The sequence below is a fragment of the Leuciscus leuciscus genome (genome assembly GCF_965113295.1).
Source record: "Leuciscus leuciscus genome assembly, chromosome: 8".
In the NCBI taxonomy this organism is placed as follows: Eukaryota; Metazoa; Chordata; class Actinopteri; order Cypriniformes; family Leuciscidae; genus Leuciscus; species Leuciscus leuciscus.
The window spans coordinates 25,564,277-25,585,309 of record NC_138732.1 but is presented as its reverse complement, the minus strand read 5'-3'; the positions used below and the strand labels follow the sequence as shown (position 1 = coordinate 25,585,309).

At 37.7% G+C, this 21,033-nt stretch overlaps 2 protein-coding genes across 2 annotated transcripts; one reads left to right on the top strand and one right to left on the bottom strand.

The window, feature by feature from the left end:
• Window positions 1-353: 353 nt before the first annotated feature.
• mars2 (methionyl-tRNA synthetase 2, mitochondrial) lies at window positions 354-8,023 on the bottom strand. The gene is made up of 3 exons (XM_082177735.1): window positions 7,719-8,023; window positions 5,970-6,304; window positions 354-1,811 (listed from the first exon to the last, which is right to left on the bottom strand). The coding sequence occupies exons 1-3, from the start codon at window positions 7,999-8,001 to the stop codon at window positions 624-626; spliced, it is 1,806 nt and encodes a 601-aa protein (XP_082033861.1). The 5' UTR covers window positions 8,002-8,023; the 3' UTR covers window positions 354-623.
• Window positions 8,024-8,609: 586 nt separating this feature from the next.
• On the top strand, window positions 8,610-20,314 carry hspa4b (heat shock protein 4b). The gene is made up of 19 exons (XM_082177645.1): window positions 8,610-8,892; window positions 10,135-10,192; window positions 10,308-10,448; window positions 10,672-10,794; window positions 11,778-11,877; window positions 11,963-12,096; window positions 12,184-12,428; window positions 14,361-14,437; window positions 14,528-14,679; window positions 14,799-14,905; window positions 15,003-15,136; window positions 16,795-16,979; window positions 17,144-17,236; window positions 17,593-17,748; window positions 17,838-17,963; window positions 18,537-18,644; window positions 19,271-19,390; window positions 19,480-19,641; window positions 19,829-20,314. Exons 1-19 carry the CDS (start codon window positions 8,786-8,788, stop codon window positions 20,024-20,026), a joined length of 2,526 nt encoding a protein of 841 aa, XP_082033771.1. The 5' UTR covers window positions 8,610-8,785; the 3' UTR covers window positions 20,027-20,314.
• Window positions 20,315-21,033: the final 719 nt, after the last annotated feature.

The following is a 21,033-nucleotide window of genomic DNA, read 5'->3' as shown; positions in this document are numbered from 1 at the left end:
CACTTCAAAAAGAGATCGTAAAACTAATCCATATGAAGTGAGTGGTTTAGTCCAAGGCTTTTTGAAGAGAATTGATCACTTTCCAAGATCAACAGATTTAATTTAGCCTAAATTCAATCAAGCTATCATTTCTCTTCAGAAAATTTGGACTAATCTGCTCAATTCATTTGGATTGGTTTTACAATTTCTTTATGAAGTGTCAAAGTGGTAGTTGCGTAGCTATGGAAGCTTGTTTCCGCCAAAGAATAAAACATTTTAAAAGATAATTGCGAGTTTACATCTTGCAATTCTGACATCTTTTCTCAGAAACTCGCGAGTTATAAAGTCCAATTCTAAGAGAAAAAAAGTTGCCATTACTTTTTTTATTTATTCTGTGGCGGAAACAGAATTTCATACGTAGCTGTCAGTGGGGGGACAGAAATCTCTCAAATTTCATCAAAAAGATCTTCATTTGTGTTCAGACGATGAACGAAGGTCTTGCGGGTTTTAAACAACATGAGGGTGAGTAATTAATGACAGAATTTTCATTTTGGGGGGAACTATCCCTTTAAATCATTGTTTACTCATTCACCACGGTTATTACTATCTTTGGTAGAATTGGTTCGAATTACTTCAAGTAAGCATTAAGATTTTGACTTGTGTTGTGTTGCCATTTTGGGAGTCCTCCCTTTCCCTTGGCTCCTCTCAAGGCGATTAAACAACACTCCCAAGTCGGGACCCAGCGCTCTTCCTTCTAAACCACAGTCTCTTCCTTCACATTTCATCAGGAAGTTGAGAGAATCCCAGCTTCTCTCCTCAGGCATGACTCCCAACCTAGATAAAATTCTGTCTGCAAGATCTGGCACCATGGGTTGCAGGAGTATCCCATACATCCTGAGGCACTCTAAAGACACGTGAAGGATGGTGTCAAGCCACTGCTGGTCTCCGGGATTGTTCCGGTCCAGCTTCCACGGTGCATGTCTTTGAACAAACGCATTAGTCATCCGCACGCACGTGCTAATGGCCTCCAGTGCTTTATAAATGTGTAGATTCTCAAAGTGCTGCTCAACTAAGACCGGAAGAGCAGATACGGCCTCCACCATTTTGTAGTCTTCCGAGACCGCTTTTCCACGGAGACCTTCAGATGGTTCCTTTGGGAAGCAGGAGTTGCAGAACTGAGGATACACCTGCGTGGGGTTGAGTGAGGGCGCAGTGCAGCGGTTTAAAAGCCCACCGAGAGCGTCCGCTAACTCGCTGTTGCACATCTTTATGACTTTATCGTCATAATAGTCACAGTCTGAGTCAGGAACCCCTTGTCTCAGAAGGAAGTAGCGCAGGCCGTCCGCGGTGAACTTCTCCATGGCGTCCAATGGGTTGATCACGTTTCCAAGACTCTTGGACATTTTCTTTCCCTCCACCGTCCAGTGAGAGTGCACAAATATGGTCTTAGGAAGAGGTAATCCTGCAGCCAAGAGAAACGCAGGCCAGTATATCGCGTGAAACTTAAGAATGTCCTTACCGACAACATGGACAGCTGTCCACCACTGGGAGTGATTCTGTGGGTAACCAACAACGGTCAAGTAGTTCACCAGAGCATCCAACCACACGTAGATGATTTGTTCCGGATCTCCAGGGACTGAAATACCCCACTGGAGGCGGCTTTTCTGGCGAGATACTGACAGGTCTGGGATATCATCCTCCAGCCACTGAAGAACCAAGTGATGAAAGTTCACAGGCTGGATGATATTTGGGTTTAATCGAAGCCAATCAAGCAATTTGGTGCGGAAATCCGATAGGCGGAACATGTAATTGTCCTCCTCCATCCACTCCACCTGTCAATGAGGAAATAAAAATTATTATTTAAAAGGCAGCTATGTGTTTTAATAAACCCAAAAGACCCAATTTACACTCATTTAAATCAGTGTACTATACTGGTTACAACCAATGGGTTAATGACATGCATATGTTTGTCCAAGTGCATTATTTCCCTTTTAAAATAATTTGATAAATTCATGACATGCATCACTTTATTCTATAAAACCTATTTAAGTCTTAATTAATTTTCAGTACATTCAAATTATAAATATTATTTTATGTTTTGGTATCTTAAACCTCCAAAATGTCAGGTGGCACAACCGTCCACACAAATGAACAGACTAAAACCATTTAACATGGTGTTTTAAAAAGAAATTAAAAATAAAATACTATGGCATAAATTTATGTTTGAAACCTTTCATATAAACATATTATAAATATCAGTAGTTTTAAAGCTGTTTGAAAAACTTTTGTCCTGGAATTTGTACTTTCTCAAATGTCATGGTGGCACAACTGCAAACATGAGTTTTAAAAAAAATTATTTTGTATTATGAATTGACATGGTAATAACAGTAAACATGATAATGTATCATCCAGATGAGCCCAACTGATCACTGTGGAGGAGAGAAGAGGTTTGTAGATCTCTCAAATACTGATTAAAAAATAGCTACTTTCAAGTATGGGTAGGTTGGTACACTTTTCATGTCCGGTGGTACAACTATTTTTGATGTATGAGCTTGCTAGCATAGGCAATATATAATAGCTAATATAGGCATCCAAGTAGAAGCCTATTCAATGTAAAACTAGGTGCAAAAGTCATATGGTGAAACTGCAATGAATGTCCCGATATGAAGTAAAAAAAAAACATTTAGCCTAAGCTAAATAAATAATATTTAAACTAAGATTGTTTAGATGCCACTATCATATCAAGTAAAGAATAATTGGTCACACTTTATATTAGGTGTCTAACTACTGTATTCTCATGTAAGTATAATGCACTTGTTCATGTTTTACAGATGTAATATACAGGCTTTTTTAATATAATAATGTAAAACATATGTCCACAATAAGAGCATTGTACCAAATGATTTATTTAAATGTAAGTAGTTAAAGACACTTTATATAAAGTTGGACAGGGAACTCATGGAGCGCATTAAAATGATCCGGCAGCAAGAGAAGCATAATCTGGCAAAAAGAATAGAGAGGTGATGAATCTTGTTTATTAGTTATTAGCTATATAGTGTTCCATTAAAGTTGCTAATGCTATACATTTAATGTTTGTTTTAAACATTATGATGAATACATTTTTGATATTTTTATTTTTATTTTCTTAATTGACTTAAAGGGACATTGTAATTTTTCGCTGCTAGAGGTCGCTTATTCAAAACAAAGGCTTGGTTTGATGAGGCCGTAATTTCACAGAATTATGGGAGTTGTTGTTTTTACCTCTACATCCGGTGGAAAAGAATCAGACGGGACTCGGACAGAAATTATATTCATGGATGAAATAGTATGCAATACTGCATAGTTGCAAACGCACAGAGTAGCATTATAGCATAACTTTGAACACACTCATATGTATCTAATATGATAAAACACTCATGACTGGAAGCAGAAGCTGCGTCATAAAAGCTCCACTGCTCTTGAGCCGTGTAACAATCTCTCCAACGGCTATCAGCCCCACCCTGCTTCATACTACAGTAATGTTAATAAATAATAGGCATGGTAAAACATGGTACTCGTAGTAAATCAAGAAAACGAGATTTAAACGACTAACTGTGTTGAGCTATATAACAATGATTAGTTTTCTGTTGATGAATGTATCCAAACAGTAGCTCACCTGTTTAATAAAACATAATATATTAAAGCGTCTTTGGTGTTTCCATGGTTTCTACAGAATAAAACCGGAAATCGAGGGTAACGCGGGTATAATGTCATTGGCAGGCGGGGCACGAACACGGTCCGTGTCCTGGTTAAAACTGCTTATTTCTCTGGATTTAAACATTCTTGGAAACATTTTGGGATAATGTAAGTACTCAAGTAAAAAAAAAAAAAAATGGTTTTGGGATATTTTAATCCTGTATCAGTATAAAACATGACTTTGGTTAGACACACTGTTCGATTGTGATCTGAATAACAATAATCTATTACACCATTCCAGGTCCAAGATTCCGATTGTGATGTAATTTGATTTATTGTTTATCATCAATTTACCACTTTTACTTCAATAAAGACTGCTGACTAAAACACTTGTATTTGTATTTTATGTTTATGTGTAATTGAACTGGGGGAAAAAAAGTCCAGTATTCGGCATCCAGGGCTTGACATTAACAGCCGCCAACTGCGAGTGGATTTCAGCGGTGGTGTAATGTTATAACAGAAATGAACTCGTCTCCTTCTATCCACTTGAATTGAATATATCATATATACATTTTTCAATTGTAGTCTTTTAAAAAGGCATCTGAAATAATAAACTAGTGCAATGTAGTGTTGTCAAACATATAGGTTTTTAGATACATAGATACTTAAAATGTCTGAGACACTTCCAATTCTCATTTTCCGCAGGATAGATGCACGATACCAGCTGCGTTTTCTTGCTCTCTCATAATCTCTCTGACAGCGAGTTACACACAAACCCGCCTCCCCTCACTCGTATCATTTGCTCTGGATGAATATAGTTGGTGTTACAGGGCTTGAATTTCAGCGGTGGATTGCGCATATTGCACATACTTTTACTCATTCCCGCAGATTTCACACCCAAAGTGTGCACAAATAAAGCCGCCTCTTGGTACAAAATTTAGTTCTTTTTCACTGCTTATTGCACTTCAGTCAAATACACATAAAATTGGCGATCTCGTAAACACAGTCAGTTATGTTTTAAGTGAACGTAAACAGTTGAGAAAGAAAATGCATGTGTAACAGTGTAATGGATCCGTGTGTCAGGTCTTAAAGTGACAGCAGATTATGAGATAATATAAAAATTATGATTCGGCAAGCGCGCTCATAATTGAAGCGACGCGCTAATTTTTTTCCAACTTTTCAGAATGCCGCAAACGCACCGCAGGTCATGTGACAAGAACCAACCAATCAGCTTCACCCTTTCCATAAAAACATTGAAAGCTCAGTCAACATGAAGGATGGGGGTGCACACAAACACTACGGGTGTTTTCTCTTAAATACATTTTCTCGTAAATAAATCTTGTATCAGAGCTACAGCAAGTGTTTTTCGGTGGTGGAAATCCATTAGCCACTAAAACTTCTTTGTCATTGTGGAGAGCGCAGTGCATGGTTGCATATTAATGACAGACGTTACGGAAAAATCGGACCGAATTTTACTATTATTAATAATAAAAGATAAGCTAATGTGCATTGTAAATGTCAGTAATTTATCCTGCTTTTTATTAAAAAAAAATTATTTAAAGGCTAAAATATGTGAGGTTTATCTTTTTATAAAAACCTTTTTGGTCAAAACTTTATTTGAACTTGTACATGTTAGTAGATAACGTTGCAAGACGACACTTTTAAAATCTGGCCATCATTTTTTATGTTATTATTCTAATGTTTATGTAAACAAAAAGTGCATTTTGATGCTACTTTTATTAGTTATTTGCTGGTTTTCGACATAAAACTTGGTGAATTGATTTCATTGTGTAGTATTAGTACTTTCTGAACAGGATTCTGTGATAACCGTGATCATTTTTGTCACTAATCATGAAATGAAATGTTCATGCCATTTCATCTCTAGTTATGATCAACTAAAATCAACTATAATTATGTGTTTTTCCAGTATGATTTGCAAAGTACAATTTTCTATTAAAACATTTTATCTCTGATTGTTATTTTCTCTGACATTTAAGGGTGACACATATAGGCCTACAAAAACTCTTTTAGGTCTAAAACAGTTTGGATATTTGTTAATATGAGTTATGAGACATTATTTAAAAGATTTAAGTATTGTATTACATGAGGAGCTCTCGACCACTTTGATTTTTAAAAAGTCGCTCTCAAATGAAAAAAGCGACCCCAATTTAATCGCTTTTAGAAAAACGATTCCTTTTCTATGGCCCTGCTAGGGCCCTCCCCACCCCACCCCAGTTTGAAAACCCCTGTTCTAGATGGTGCAAACCACTGACAGAGAAGCATAGGCTTTAATTCAAGAACAGGATGGATGGTACCTTGTGGCCGCTCTCAGTGGATACTTTGATCTGTCTTCCCTCGGAGTCGGTTTTGTCAGTGACTTGAGTTGGTGTAAGAAAACTTTCATCTGGAGTGGAGTACCAGCCTTCATAAGTGCCTTTGTAGATGAAGCCTTTGCTATGGAGAACAGTCCAGAAGTGTTCAACAGCCTGTCGATGTCTTTTCTCTGTTGTCCGGATGTAGTCAGTGTATAAAATACCACATCTTTGGAAAACATGCTTAAAACTGTCTGATACCTCAGTGCAGAAGTTCAGAGGGTCTTTACCAGCATTGCTCGCTGCCTGTTGGATTTTAAGACCATGTTCATCTGTACCTGCAGGGCACAAACATACAACCTTCAACACACTGATCTCTGAGGCCAGTTGCATAAACACTCATAATGGTAAAGGGATGGAATTCTGTCATCATTTACTCACCCTCATGTTGATCTAAATCTGTAAGATTTTAATTTATCTTCAAAATACAAATGAAGATATTTATGCTTCCCGTCCCTCCATTGGCAGCTTCGCAACTGACACTTTAACGCTTCAAAAAGTTCATAAAGAGATCGTAAAACTAATCCATATGAATCAAGCGGATTAGTCCACATTTTCTGAAGAGACATGATCGCTTTATGATGAACAGATTGAATTTAGGCTTTTATTCACATATAAACATTCATCAACTCACATCACATATAGTAAACAGAAGCTCAAGTATATTCGCTTGACATGCGAGAACCATTTGAGGTTCATTCTCGTGTTAGAAGCACGTTTGAGCTTCAGCAAGATAGATACGATTGTTTTATTTAATGCCATGTCAGCATCTAAGGCTACTTTCATGGCAAAAATTGAATTACAAAAATACAAATATCATATAAATACAATAAAACCAAGCAAACAAACAAGTCATATTATACTATTTCTTTTAAATTAACATATGATAAAAAATCCCAAACCCTTTCAGGCATATTCTTACTAAATAAGTCCATAAGTGAAATAACTTCATAAAAGAGCATTCTACTTGTACCCAGGACAGCAAGAACCAATGAGGTTAATTCTCGTGTTACGCAGCACGGTTGAGCTTCCGCAAGAACCAATGAGGTTAATTCTCGTGTTACGCAGCACGTTTGAGCTTCCGCAAGAACCAATGAGGTTCATTCTCGTGTTACGCAGCACGTTTGAGCTTCCGCAAGAACCAATGAGGTTCATTCTCGTGTTACGCAGCACGTTTGAGCTTCCGCAAGAACCAATGAGGTTTGTTCTCGCACGTCAGGCAGTTTCAATTTGCTGATCATTGTTTAAATGTGAATAAAAGCCTAAATTAAAAATGTTCATCATATAAAGTGATCAAGTCTCTTCAGAAAATTTGGACTAAACAGCTCAATTCACATGGATTAGTTTAATGATCGCTTCATACACTTTTTAAAAGCATCAAAGTGGTAGTTGTGAAGCGGTCAATGGGGGGACAGCAATCTCTCAGATGTGTGTTATTTCTCTCAGACTTTCTAAGGTGAACGAAAGTTCAAAGGGTTTGGAACGACATGAGGGAGAGTAATGATGAATTTTTGGGTGAACTATCCATTTAAGAACTTCTAACCAACTAGCAGTTAGTAGTCAGTCTTAGTTTTCGGTATTCAATTAAACCAATCTATGCTTTTATGTAACTGACGTAAAATAAAAGTTACGAACAGTCTTTAAAAAAAAAAAAAAGTCATGCAATACAATTAGACAATATATAAAACGTACCTGTGGCAAATCTGGAGTTGTATCCCTGTAAGAGTTTGAATCTGTGCAGACAGTCTGCAGTGACAGCTGAATACACATGACCAATGTGAGGAGATGCATTGACATAGAAGATGGGAGTTGTGATGTAATATGGTTTCGAGCCCCGTGAATGATCTGTGCAAAAGCATCGCAAATCCTGACAGTGAATACTGTAGACGTGCGGAAGCCTTCTGTAGAGAGCATGCCTGGATAATCTCAGGACTATTGTTTTTGTGCGAGTGAGAATACAGCACGGAGACCTCATCACGAGACAGCTGCGAGGCGCGTGAGAGAACATCCGGGTCAGCGCCGTCACTAATGAGTTCACTTTCAAAGAAAAGGCCCAACAACCCTTCCCTACTTGAGATACATTTGTATCTCAAATCTGGAGTTGTATCCCTTGAGATACATTTGTATCTCAAGTACAAATGTGTCGTTTATAGTATTGTGTAAGATTAGGGGCCAGTAGCGTAAACTATCTCAAGATTGTATTTTAAGAACTAGTATGACCAACTAGCAGTTAGCCAAGGGGTTGTCAGTCTAACTTTATCAAATAAAACACATCTATATTTTATGTAATATGTACATATGACTTTAAAAAGTCAAGACCACTCTAAAAAAAGAAAAAAAAGATGATTAGCTTACTCTGTGCTAAGAATACCTAAATACATATTTCAAATAAATATGTAAAGAATATAGATTAAAATGTAAACATTTCATGTTTAATATTTAAAATATTTTTTAAAATGCATTACTAAATGTACAGTACACACATTAGAAGTACAACTAAAAAATCTGAAACACCAGTAAAATTCAAAGGGATTCGCATGAGAACCTTTGAGATGGACCTTTTAGCTCCGCCTTGATCCGGAAGTGGTCCTGTTTTTTCATGAGCGGCGTTTATCATCTGCAGCCTCATTCCTCTAAGAAGTTACAGTAGAATAATGAATTAAAACCGTCTTATTTACTCCTCACATTTTACAGATCGATCATCTAGTCCACATTTGTGTTCGGGCTTATTGTATCTGAGTAAAAACATTGTTTTTAAGATGTCAGTAGTGGGTTTTGACGTGGGTTTTCTGAACTGCTATGTAGCGGTAGCTCGAGCCGGAGGAATCGAGACTGTGGCCAATGAATACAGCGACCGATGCACACCGTGAGTCTGCTTTATTTACTCATCCATAACGCAAATACATAGAGAGTAGTGATCGCGCCAACCTTTACCTGAGCTGTGTGCCAGTGGAAATCTGCTGTTAACTGGCTCTCTATCCGTTACGGACATTGATCTGGCAGTGAGGAGCCTCCCTAGTGCTGCTGCGTGATTGCAAAATTCATATACTATGGCACTTTTAAAAAACACTATGGTTTTACCATTCTATTATGTTTATAAATGGTTCTTTCTAATTAGTGTAGATTGAGAAACAGCAGGCTGTTACACTAAACCTGTATCACTTCATTATTAAAATGTTTTCCCTTTCTCTTCAGGTTATATTGTACTTTTAATGTATTGTATTTAGACCATTTTTTTATGCATTTTTATGCTTATTTCCATATATATATATATATATATATATATATATCAGTACTTTCAAATCGATTAATTGCATCTAACATAAACGTTATGAGAATAAATTAATATATAATATATGTGTGTGTACAGTACTGGTCAAAAGTTTGGAAACATTACTTTTTTTTTAATGTTTTTGAAAGAAGTCCCTTATGCTCATCAAGTATTTATTTGATCAAATCAACAAAAACAGCAATATTGTGAAATATGATTACATTTAGAAAAATGGTTTTCTTTTTAAATATACATTTAAAACATAATTTATTCCGGTGATGTCAAAGCAGCATCATTACTCCAGTCTTCAGTGTCACATGATCCTTCAGAAACCATTCTAATATGATGATTTATTATCAATGTTGGAAACAGTTGTTCTGCTTAGTTTTAGTTTTTTTTTTTGTAACCTGTGATCAGGATTATTTGATGAATAAAAAGTTGAAAAAGAACAGCATTTATTTAAAATAGAAATCTTTTGTTTCAATATACACTACCGTTCAAAAGTTTGGAGTCAGTCACTTTGTCTCTTTCTTTTTTAATACTTTTATTCAGCAAGGATGTGTTAAATTGATTTTAAAAAAGTGATAGTAAAGATTTATATTGTTAGAAAAGATTTCTATTTTCAATAAATTATTTTTTAACATTTTATTCAGCAATGAATCCTGAAAAAGTGTCATAGGTTTCAAAATCATCATATTAGAATGATTTCTGAAGGAACATGTGACACTGAAGACTGGAGTAATGATGCGGAAAATTCAGCTTTGCGTCACAAGCTGATATACATATTACCAGGACGGTCATTTGTCATAATGTTTGGCTATTTGTGTTTCACTACAGAGCATGTGTGTCTTTTGGACCACGAAATCGCTCTATTGGAGCTGCAGCAAAAAGCCAGGTATGTGATGTTTTCTTAAGAAAGGATTTTTTTTATTTTTATGTATCCCTTAAAGCTGCCTTCACACAGTCTTCATGTTTGTAATCTTGCACGTTTTGTCTCCTTTGAAACACAGATGGTCACCAATTGCAAAAACACTGTCCAAGGATTCAAGCGTTTCCATGGTCGGGCATTCTCAGATCCATTTGTCCAGAACATGAAGTCCAGTCTCGTTTATGACCTGGCACAGATGCCATCGGGCACAACGGGCATAAAGGTAGCTGAAAGTCGTGATCATCCAAACCGAGATTCAATTGCCATGTGCAAACACAACATGTTGTGAGATGACTGATCTGTGCCAGCATTGTTTAAAGGTCTAGTTTTGGCAGCAAAGCCTTCTTGTAAAGCCAAGCACAGAGTTCTGCTGTGCAATGAATGTGTGAATGTTTGTGAGCTGTTTCTGTCCTTTAGCAGTCGTGTTGTCTCTGATGTTGTTGTAGGTGATGTACATGGAGGAGGAGAAGGTGTTCAGCACTGAACAGGTCACTGCGATGCTCCTCACCAAACTCAAGGAGACTGCTGAGAGTGCCCTCAAGAAGCCTGTTGCAGACTGTGTCATCTCTGTGAGTTTAAAAATCACTAAAGCCCTATTCGGACGGGACTAGTTTTCTGAACGACGCTTGGGTTAGTTCTTTCTAGATGTGGGCGTTACGTTACAGGAGGTCATGTGATGTGGTTGCGTGCAATCACGTATATGTCGTTTAATTCATTATTTTTTATGTAGTTTTAGTTTATTACATGAGTTTATAGAAGCGGCTGCTCATAATAACTCACATGACTGAGCAAAGAAAACTATAGTTGTGTCTTACTTGACGCTGATAATAAAATTGTCGTGATTTGACTTTCCTCAATTTTATATTAATATTATGTTACTTTTTCGCCGAATGCCGATCATATTGAAAGGTGCAAAGTCTGCAAACAGTTGGTCAGGTTAGTCAAAAACGTATGAGGAGAACGTATGAGGACATTCACCTCTGGATTGGATTCCTCAGAAGACGAGCGAGTTTGCTGAAAAACAGTGAGGATATTTCTACATAAATCCGGATACATTTGAAAATGGCATTTTTGTTTTGAAACACCCTCCGTCCACACTAGCATTTTCCAAACGTTTCACATCCACACTGAAACGTCAGTAAACGCTAAAATCATGACAAAAAGCAAATACATAAAAAAAGCTGTGTTTTCGGATTAGTGTAGACGTAGCCTAGTAATTTGCTCTAGAATTTTTACAGGTTTTGTGCAGTTTTGGATGGGATTAAAATCTTTGAAACACAAATTTCTCTTCCCTCTTCCGCAAATTTCACTAACCTTCTCCTAGTCCCATCCGAAATGGGCTTACTATCTCATAAGATCAGCTGAAAGATGCAGTTAGGCTACATATAATTGGTGGATTTGCAGGTGGATTGGGTAAATGATCTATGGTAATTTTTTCCCTCAGTCCATTTTCTGTAAATGAGTTATTGGAGACAGACATCCACCTTAGAGATCATGAATACTCTGACATCCCTTTCCTGAGTGAATGCTGTTTAAAATCCCTGCTTCTAAGGTCCCCTGCTTCTATACCGATTCTGAGAGGAGATCCGTCATCGATGCAGCTCAGATTGCAGGACTCAACTGTCTGAGACTCATGAATGAAACCACCGCTGGTGAGTTGTTCGGTTTAATGTGCCGTTTCACTTGCAACACACCGGTTTTCCACTCTTAAATGACACCTGTTGTTTTTCCATGCAGTTGCTCTGGCATATGGGATCTACAAGCAGGATCTTCCAGCTCCTGAGGAAAAGCCAAAGACGGTGGTGTTTGTGGATATTGGCCATTCAGGCTACCAGGTCTCTGTGTGTGCCTTTAATAAAGGCAAGCTCAAGGTGCGTACCAATGACATTTATACCCTCGAAAAGTGGCCATGAATAGTATGTGAAATTATAGACGGATTGTTCTTCCTGCCCGTACAGATTCTTGCTACAGCCTTTGATGCTGAAATGGGAGGAAAATACTTTGATGAGAAGCTGGTCAAACATTTTTGTGACGAGTTTGCAGTGAAGTACAAGCTGGATGTGAAGACCAAGCCCAGAGCTCTGGTGCGACTCTACCAGGAATGTGAAAAGCTCAAGAAGCTGATGAGTGCCAACTCCTCAGACCTGCCTCTGAACATCGAGTGTTTCATGAACGACATTGATGTTTCAAGCAAACTCAACAGGTACAGAGTTAATTAATGAAGAAATCACTTGCAAAGTCGTTAAAATCCTGTCGTCATTTACACACCATCGTGTCGTTTCCAAGCTGCTCTTTTTCTTAACCCTTTCACACGTAAGTTTAAAATATTCTGACTGACCCCCCAGCGTGAGTTTTTCAAGGCGACCGTTATTTAGAATGTGTCACTTTATGGTTTCCGTGGTGACGCGTCATTGATTGTCACGTGACACACCGCAGCAACAACAGAGCTGAATGAATGATGATCTGCTTTTATGTCATTTTTCCTTTTTTATTCAAAATATTCACAAATTTGTTAGATATGACATGAAATATCTGATATTCCGATTGTCAAATATATGCAAGTGGAAGTATTTTGTTGTTTAAACACATTTATAACGATCGCGTTAGTTCAGCTGTATTCGCGATGGGCGCCGCCATCTTAGTTTGTGCCGCAGACGCGCAGTTCAGAGAATCGGATCTGTTGGATTTACAACACGTGAATTCATCCACTTCTCCCGAAATACATAAAACAAGTAAGTGGCAGATCAACTGGGAGAAGAATAGAGTAAACTTTAAAGTTACTTACACAATGTGTATCTGATGAATAAAACTAATTATAATGGAAAGGATTATTATTGCCTCTTCCTTTGACATCAGTGTGTATTTTATAAACTCTAAATGTATTGTTTATTTAGTACTTATATGTCTGAAACCTAAAATAAACATTATGTGGTTGAAAACACTGAAAAGTTGTGATATATGACAGCTCTGAGCGCGCCTGTCTCTGGCTCAGCGCCAGCCAACGCGCGAAAGCACATTTGAATTTAGCAGTTGATCACGTCATGCACTGACCGTTCTAATCACACCGGTGTGATCGTACGCTCCAGGGACCAGCTTAGACTGATCACACCGGTGTGATCGTACGTGCGAAAGGGTTAAAGGCACACTATGCAAGATTTGTATCTTAATATAACAGCTTCGAAATCATTACGATGGTAAACGAACTTGTAGTAGGGCGAATCATCCCGATAGCAAAACATTAGGAGTCAGCTGTCCAATGCAGTCCTAAACCTGCAACGGTATCAACACAATAAAAGCACTCATCAAAATATCGTCTAACTTTCGTTTTCGATAAATCCCAGAAAATATCGAGAGTTTTTTTTTTTGTCGATATCGCACACCCCTAGTATTGAGAGCATAGTTCACCCAAAAATGAAAATTGTCATCATTTACTGACCCTCATGTCGTTCCAAACCCATAAGACTTTTGGTCATCTTCGAAACACAGGATGAAGATATTTTTAATGAAATCTGAGAGATTCCTGCCCCTTCATTGAAAGTTTGACGCTTCAATAAGTTCATAAAGACATTGTAAATGTAATCCATATTGATTGAGCCGTTTAATCCAAGTGTTCTACAGAGAGTATGTTTGCACTTCTGTTAACCATACATGTGAATGCAGCTGTTTTGAACCAATATTCAGAACAAAAAGCAGTTAAAGGATGCCTGCATAATTCAGATAAAGTTATCTGACTTCAATATAATTAATCTGACTCCATTAAAGTTGTATTCTTAAAAAAAAAAAAAGTAAAAGTCTATAAAAATGTATAAAAAAACATTCATTAGTGTTTGAAAGATGAATAAAAGACTTATACTGGTTTGGAATGAGGACAGAATTTGAATTTTTTGGCGAACTATGCTTTTAAAATTCTTGAATCTTGTCCACTGCTCATATCTCATTTGCATATTCAGTCTTGAGTCAAATCCCAATAGCATGCAAATGAGATTTGAGTCGTACAGTCATATTTGGAATGAGTCAAGAGGTTTTTTTGAACCTTTACATTCACAACCTGTTATACATTCATGTCTTTTGTCAGAGATGTTATCTTGTCAGTAGTTCATTCTGAGCTTTATATATTGTTTTATTCCTGTGGCAGGGCTCAGTTTGAAGAGATGTGTGCTGATGTTTTAGCCAGAGTGGAACCTCCCTTGCGCAGTTTATTGGAACAAGCTCGTAAGTAAATGACCCTTTCTTGGATAATAACGGTGTACATCGTAGAAATCATTCATTAACCCTGTTTGTCTGTCACCTCCTTCTGTGCAGATCTGAAAAAAGATGACGTCCATGCTGTAGAAATAGTGGGCGGTGCCTCTAGAATGCCGGCCATTAAAGAAAGAATCGGCAAGTTCTTTGGGAAGGAGCCCAGCACGACGCTGAATGCAGATGAGGCCGTGGCCAGAGGATGTGCCCTCCAGGTCAGGTTCTTCTGCTGACTAAAGCCATGCTAATAGTTTAACAAGACTGTATTTGATAGCATTTGTGACCTGTCGGTGTTCTTCGACCCCTTCATTGGCTCTGTTTCCTGATTTCACAGTGCGCTATCCTCTCCCCTGCATTTAAAGTCCGTGAGATCTCCATAACAGACGTGGTTCCGTTTCCCATCTCTCTGAAATGGAATTCTGCAGCTGAAGATGGAGTCAGGTACAAGCAGCTGTGACATTCAGAGATCGTGATCAGTCATTGTGCTTGATAGTAATGCATGATTTTATTTAGAATGCTTTTAAATTTTCCATTTCAGCGACTGTGAGGTGTTCCCAAAGAACCATGCAGCGCCTTTCTCCAAAGTGTTGACATTTTACCGGAGAGAGCCGTTCTCCTTGGATGCGTATTACAACTGCCCTAAAGAGCTCCCTTATCCAGATCCCACAATAGGTAAGCACACAAAAACACATCCAAAGGGAACTCTCGCCAAGTGCTGTATACGAGTGAAGACGACTTATTAGTGAGTAAATAAGGGATAATCAGCTAAGGCTGTGCATTAAACAATTTGTTTGAATGAAGGAATTATAGCATTTATTTTATTTAATTATCGAGAAAGAGAGAAATGAGAGCTGTGACAGTAAAGCTGTGAGTTTAATTACTTCAACTTCATTACCCCCTCGTTTCTGAGAAATATAATGGAGCGATTGAGTAGTGAAGCTGTTCTATTAATAAAAGTAGCGGGGCAGGGTTGATGAGTTTCTGTGCTCCTGAATGTTTCTGTGAGTGTGTGCAGCACAATCTCCGATCTCTGTGTGCGAGTGGTGTGTGTGCATTATTGTAGAACGGTGATTAAACTGACTGGAACTACCTGTGCCTTAAACCTGTTTAATGCACACCTTTCAGCCAATCAGAATCGAGAATTCAGACAGACTAGGGCTGTACAATTTATCGAAATGATCTAAATATTGCAAATGTACATATCGCGATATGCATAATTGCATATAATCAATGGCTTAAGATAAATTTATGATTTTAATACTTCAAAAGATTACGAAAAGTGGTCAGCGCAGACAATAGACTGGACACACTGGACTGGACTGTTATTGAATGCAATAAGTGAAGTACTCTCGCACAGGAATCCGCCTCTCGGACAGCGCATAATCCTGTTTTCAGCGCATAATCCCGATCATTTTCAGTTTTAAAATATATTTCAGTTTACACACTTAAAGCATTATCGTATTGCATATCGAATATCACATTATTTAACCAGTTATTGCATATCGCGCTTTTATTTAAAGTCGTCATGTATTCAAAATTGACCCCATTTACTTTGCTAGCGCACATTACTAGTTTTGTGGTTAATACACATGATACACATAAATACACAATCAAAATCCGAAAATTTGCTTCCGCTCTGGAATGGTGTTCCTTGTCTGATGACGTCAGTTTGACGGCTTTGGTTTAATATCTTTAACCCCTCTCCTCCAACCGTTAGTCTGCTATGAGCGAGGGATGGAGAGGAGGTGTGCTAAAGTAAAACCCAGCCCTCTATTCAATATTCCGTTTCACTTGGAAATACGTCACAAAGCTGAAGTAAAGTCAGTTACAACTTCTGTTTCACAGGGACTTTAACGACTTATCGCATTCAATATCAAGACAGACCATGGTATAAATGCAGTTACTGGAGCAATTGTCTTTTTTTCTTTTTTCTTTTTTTTATATTGCTAAATAATGCATGGTTTCAATTGCAGCAATTATTTATTGTTTAAAAAAATTAAATAATGATGTACCTACCTATCCATGTATGTATTTAATTACAAAAAAATTGTCCTTGTAATGTTTAATCAAAATGCCATAAATGAATATTCTGGTGAAAACCGGAAGAAACAGGAGAAAAACAAAACAAATAATTCTGTTGCTATTGAAACTAAATGAATTTAAGGAAATGCAAAAATACATGTATTTGTTTGGCCAGTAATTGAGGTGGCAAATATTCTTGGCCTGCAAATGCTGTTTGCTTTTCATAGCTTATATTTGCTGTACAATCTTGTAAAACTTGTCATGAATACAGACTGTATGTTAACATGTACACTAATACTGTCATGCAGGCCAGTACGTTGTCCAGAAGGTGGTTCCCCAGGCCTCAGGCGAGAGTTCAAAGGTTAAGGTGAAGGTGCGAGTGAACATCCATGGCATCTTCAGTGTGTCCAGTGCCTCACTAGTGGAGGTGCAGAAATCTGAGGAGGAAGAGGAGAGCATGGACACAGAGCAGAGCACAGAAAAAGAAAATGAGGTATTGCTTCAGGATATTACTGTCCACATACCCTCTCTCACAACTGCTTTCACACCCTCATCATGACCTGGATTTTTGTATTACTCCATGTTGTCAGTGCATTCATACCGCTCAGCTCTACATCATGGGTAAAGTTGCCACCATGTGTTTTCAATCATTCACAGAACAAAATGCAGGTGGATCAAGATGAACAAAAGACTTCTGGAAACGGAGATCAGGAAGATGGAGAGAAAAAAGCTGGAACGGAAGAAATGGAGGTAAATGGGATCTACCAATAGCATCAACTAAATGACGTTCAGACGCCCATCACATAACTAAAGGCCCGTTCACACCAAGGATGATCACTATAGCGATAACAATAAAGAAATAGTTTAAAAGAAAAAATGTATCTAAGAATAGTAGTGTCCACACCACAACTATAAATAATGATAACAGCACAAAGGAATGATGTCAGTGGAGTCAGAGTAATTCAGAACTTTTTTTTTTCTGCTGATGAACAATAAAAACATTGAAAACCAATCAGAATCCATCCTGCTTTAAAGAACTTGAGATTATCATTATAGTTGTTGTGAACGTGTCTTAAAATAATGGTTCTCTCCGTGGATTTGTTCAGACATCAGCAGAGGAAGGCAAACAGGAGAAGAAATCGGATCAGCCTCCACAAGCCAAGAAGCCCAAAGTGAAAACAAAGGTCCTGGAGCTGCCCATTGAAAACAACCCACAGTGGCAGCTAGCCAATGACATGCTCAATCTCTTCGTGGAGAACGAGGTATGCTTTCTGTGCGGCTGAAGCTGGATTAAGGGGGACATGTTTTTTTAACATTGAGTTAAATCTACTGTGAAATTGCTTTTCCTCAGGGAAAGATGATCATGCAGGACAAGCTTGAGAAGGAGCGCAACGATGCCAAGAACTATGTGGAGGAGTACGTGTACGAGATGAGGGACAAACTGCACGGGATATTCGAGAAGTTCGTCAATGAGAGTGTGAGAAGAACAGTCGCATGGCTTGAAATCTAAATGCATGGTGTCCATCGGAAGAGTTTCTCATGAAACTCTATACAAAATATTTATTAGCTAGAATTTGCTCGTTATAAGTGAAATATCTGCATGAAACCATTTTGAAATCGTTGTCCAGTGATTACAAAAGATTGGAACATTTCTAGACAGGAAATTTCTGGTCAGGCGTGGGAATCCTGTGAATGACCTGGTATTATTTTTGCCATATATTGATGTTTTATATCGCTATAACTTAGAGATCTCAGAATTTTATTATTATTGTGGAAGTTTAAAAAAATGCATTGATATCTCTTTCAGAATGACACACAAATCTCAGTGTTTGACAGTGTTATTTTAGTATTAACATACTGTTATATTATTTAATAATATTATGAATTGGCTCTTTTTTTTTCTTTTTTTTTTCAGAATTTACTTTAGGTTTATTTTTGTAGTAGTAGTTTAAGTTTATCATATGATAACAATAGTTATCAGTTTTCATCATGCATTTATTTTATTTCAGCTTTATTTAAATGAATGAAAATGTTCTGTTTTCTCTTACAGGACAGAGATGTTCTCTCATTAAAACTAGAGGACACTGAGGTCTGGCTGTATGAGGATGGTGAAGACCAGTCTAAACAAGTATACATCGACAAACTTCTTGAACTGAAGGTACTAAATGTCTTTTGATGGCTATAATTTATGATGTAAGATGTAAAATTATGTATAAGCTTACACTTTATATTAGGTGTCTTTAGCTACTGTGTTCATGTTTGTATTGTAAAACACTTGTGCTGTTACGGGTAAGGTTAGGGGTCAGGTTTGGTGGGATATGTAGGTGTAAGGGAAGGGTCAACAGTGCAATTATAGACAAGGATGCAAACTTGTCACCTTTCTGCGGAATTCGCCGTTTTGGATCCAAAATAGGCCGTTATTGCAATTGACCCTTCGCTAAGCCACGCCTAAGGAGGGCGGGGCTTAGCGAAGGGTCAATTGCTGCCCCAGAAATGCAGCAAATTTGAATGTAAAATGGGCACGGGCATTCATAACGGTGCATGTCCACTGGCGCAGAGCAGAGCGAGCATTTTCAGTTAATTCCTATGGAAGCTCAGCTCCGCACAGTTATGAATCGAATTCGCTAATGAATCGAATTAGTGATTTAAAAGCGCGAGGTGCAAAAGGAGGGAAAACTCCAAATGATATCGCCTAAGTGCAAAGTACGATTATATTGCTAATTATACCTGTGTTATGTTTACAATCGGTTAATGCTTATCAATGTATCAAAAACATTCTTGCAGAATCTCGGCCAACCCATTCAAGAGAGATACACGGAATTTGAGGAGAGACCCAGAGCTTTTGAAGAGCTGGGCAGACAGTTGCAGCAATACATGAAGATTGTAGAGGCCTACAAAACCAAGGTGAGGTTGTGTTGGATTAATGTTGCATAAGGTACAAATTTGCACTTGGTTAGTGCACAATGGATTTGACGTGTTTTTTTGAATTACAGGACGAGCAGTATGATCATCTGGATGAGGCAGAGGTTCAGAAGGTGGACAGGATGGTGAATGATGTCATGATCTGGATGAACAGTAAAATGAACCAGCAGAGTAAACAGAGTCTCGCCGTGGAGCCTGTGGTGAAAATATCAGAGATACAGGCCAAAACACGGGTCAGTCACAGTTATATTTACTTTATTTGTCTAGAGCACATGAGTATGTTAGCATTCAGATATCATTCAGTACTACGGTGCATATAAAAGTACTATGGTATTGGCATTTGATACCATAACTGTTCCAGTTTTCTGCCACAATACCATTTTGATACATTTGTACTAAATCTCTTCCTGTTTTCCATAGGAGCTGTTCTCCACTTGCAATCCCATTGTGACCAAACCCAAGCCCAAAGTGGACTTGCCAAAAGAAGAGAACCCCGCAGAACCCAACGGGCCGGTCAATACGCAGGAAAACCCTGAAGCCCAGCCCAGCGGCACAGAGCAAGCTGCTCCTGACAGTGCAGACGCCACAGAAGCCAAGCCTGGCATGGACCTCGATTAACCACGCTGTGTAATGTTATGTTAACGTTACACGTTATGTTATGTGACATAATGTTTTGTTAATGTTAACTTATATTTCCAGTGACCGCTAACGCTAAATCATCGTCCTCACAGCGGGGTGACTCTGGCAATGAGAGAATACATTTGCATGTCCTTTTATATTAAGAAAAACATAAATCATGATGCTGTAAGACTTCTGATTGAGAACCATTATGTTTGCCCATGATTGAGTTTCTGTTAAATGCTGGTTCTGTCAACTGTTGTTTCAATAAATACGGATTGAAACATGCAGTGTGTGCACGCTTATATTGTAGAATTACTTCAACATAATGCAAAAGCTTGTGTATTTGTTTTGTGTAGTGTAGTTTGCTTCAACTATTGGTTTATGAATAAGTTTACAAATGTTATTCAACATATAGCCTAGGCCAAAACGGGTGAAGTGTTACAAAAATGGTCAGATTGTGGTAATATGCTTTATTTTACATTCAGCTCTGTTTGCATTTGCCCATCACAAATGCAAACAGAGAGTGGGCAAATGGTGATGTTGGCCTGTCCCACCTCAGAGGATCTTTTTGACTATCCAAAAATTTAAATCATACCAAAAAATTACAATTTTAATAATCTGCTGAATTGATATTCATTTAATTTTAGTAAAAAAAAAAGCTTTTCAGCTCCCCCCAATATGTATCTACAATAGGCTATTTAGCAATTATTCTGTCAATCTAAATGACACAAATTAAGGTTTGATTTAGTGAGTGTGACGTCTTCCAAAATCGCAAAGAAACATAAAATTAATGTAATGTATATATTAATAATATAATGTAATACCATTAACCTCCTGGGGTTATTGATCAACTTTCTGAAGTTTGAGATATAAACGCGCAATTCTGAGTGGAAATGTCGCATTACTTTTTTTAAGTGTTTTTTATTATTATTATTCCGTGACGCACGAGATTCCATAGACGACCATTTGTTAAACATTAACATATTTTGTTTTTTAGAGTTGCA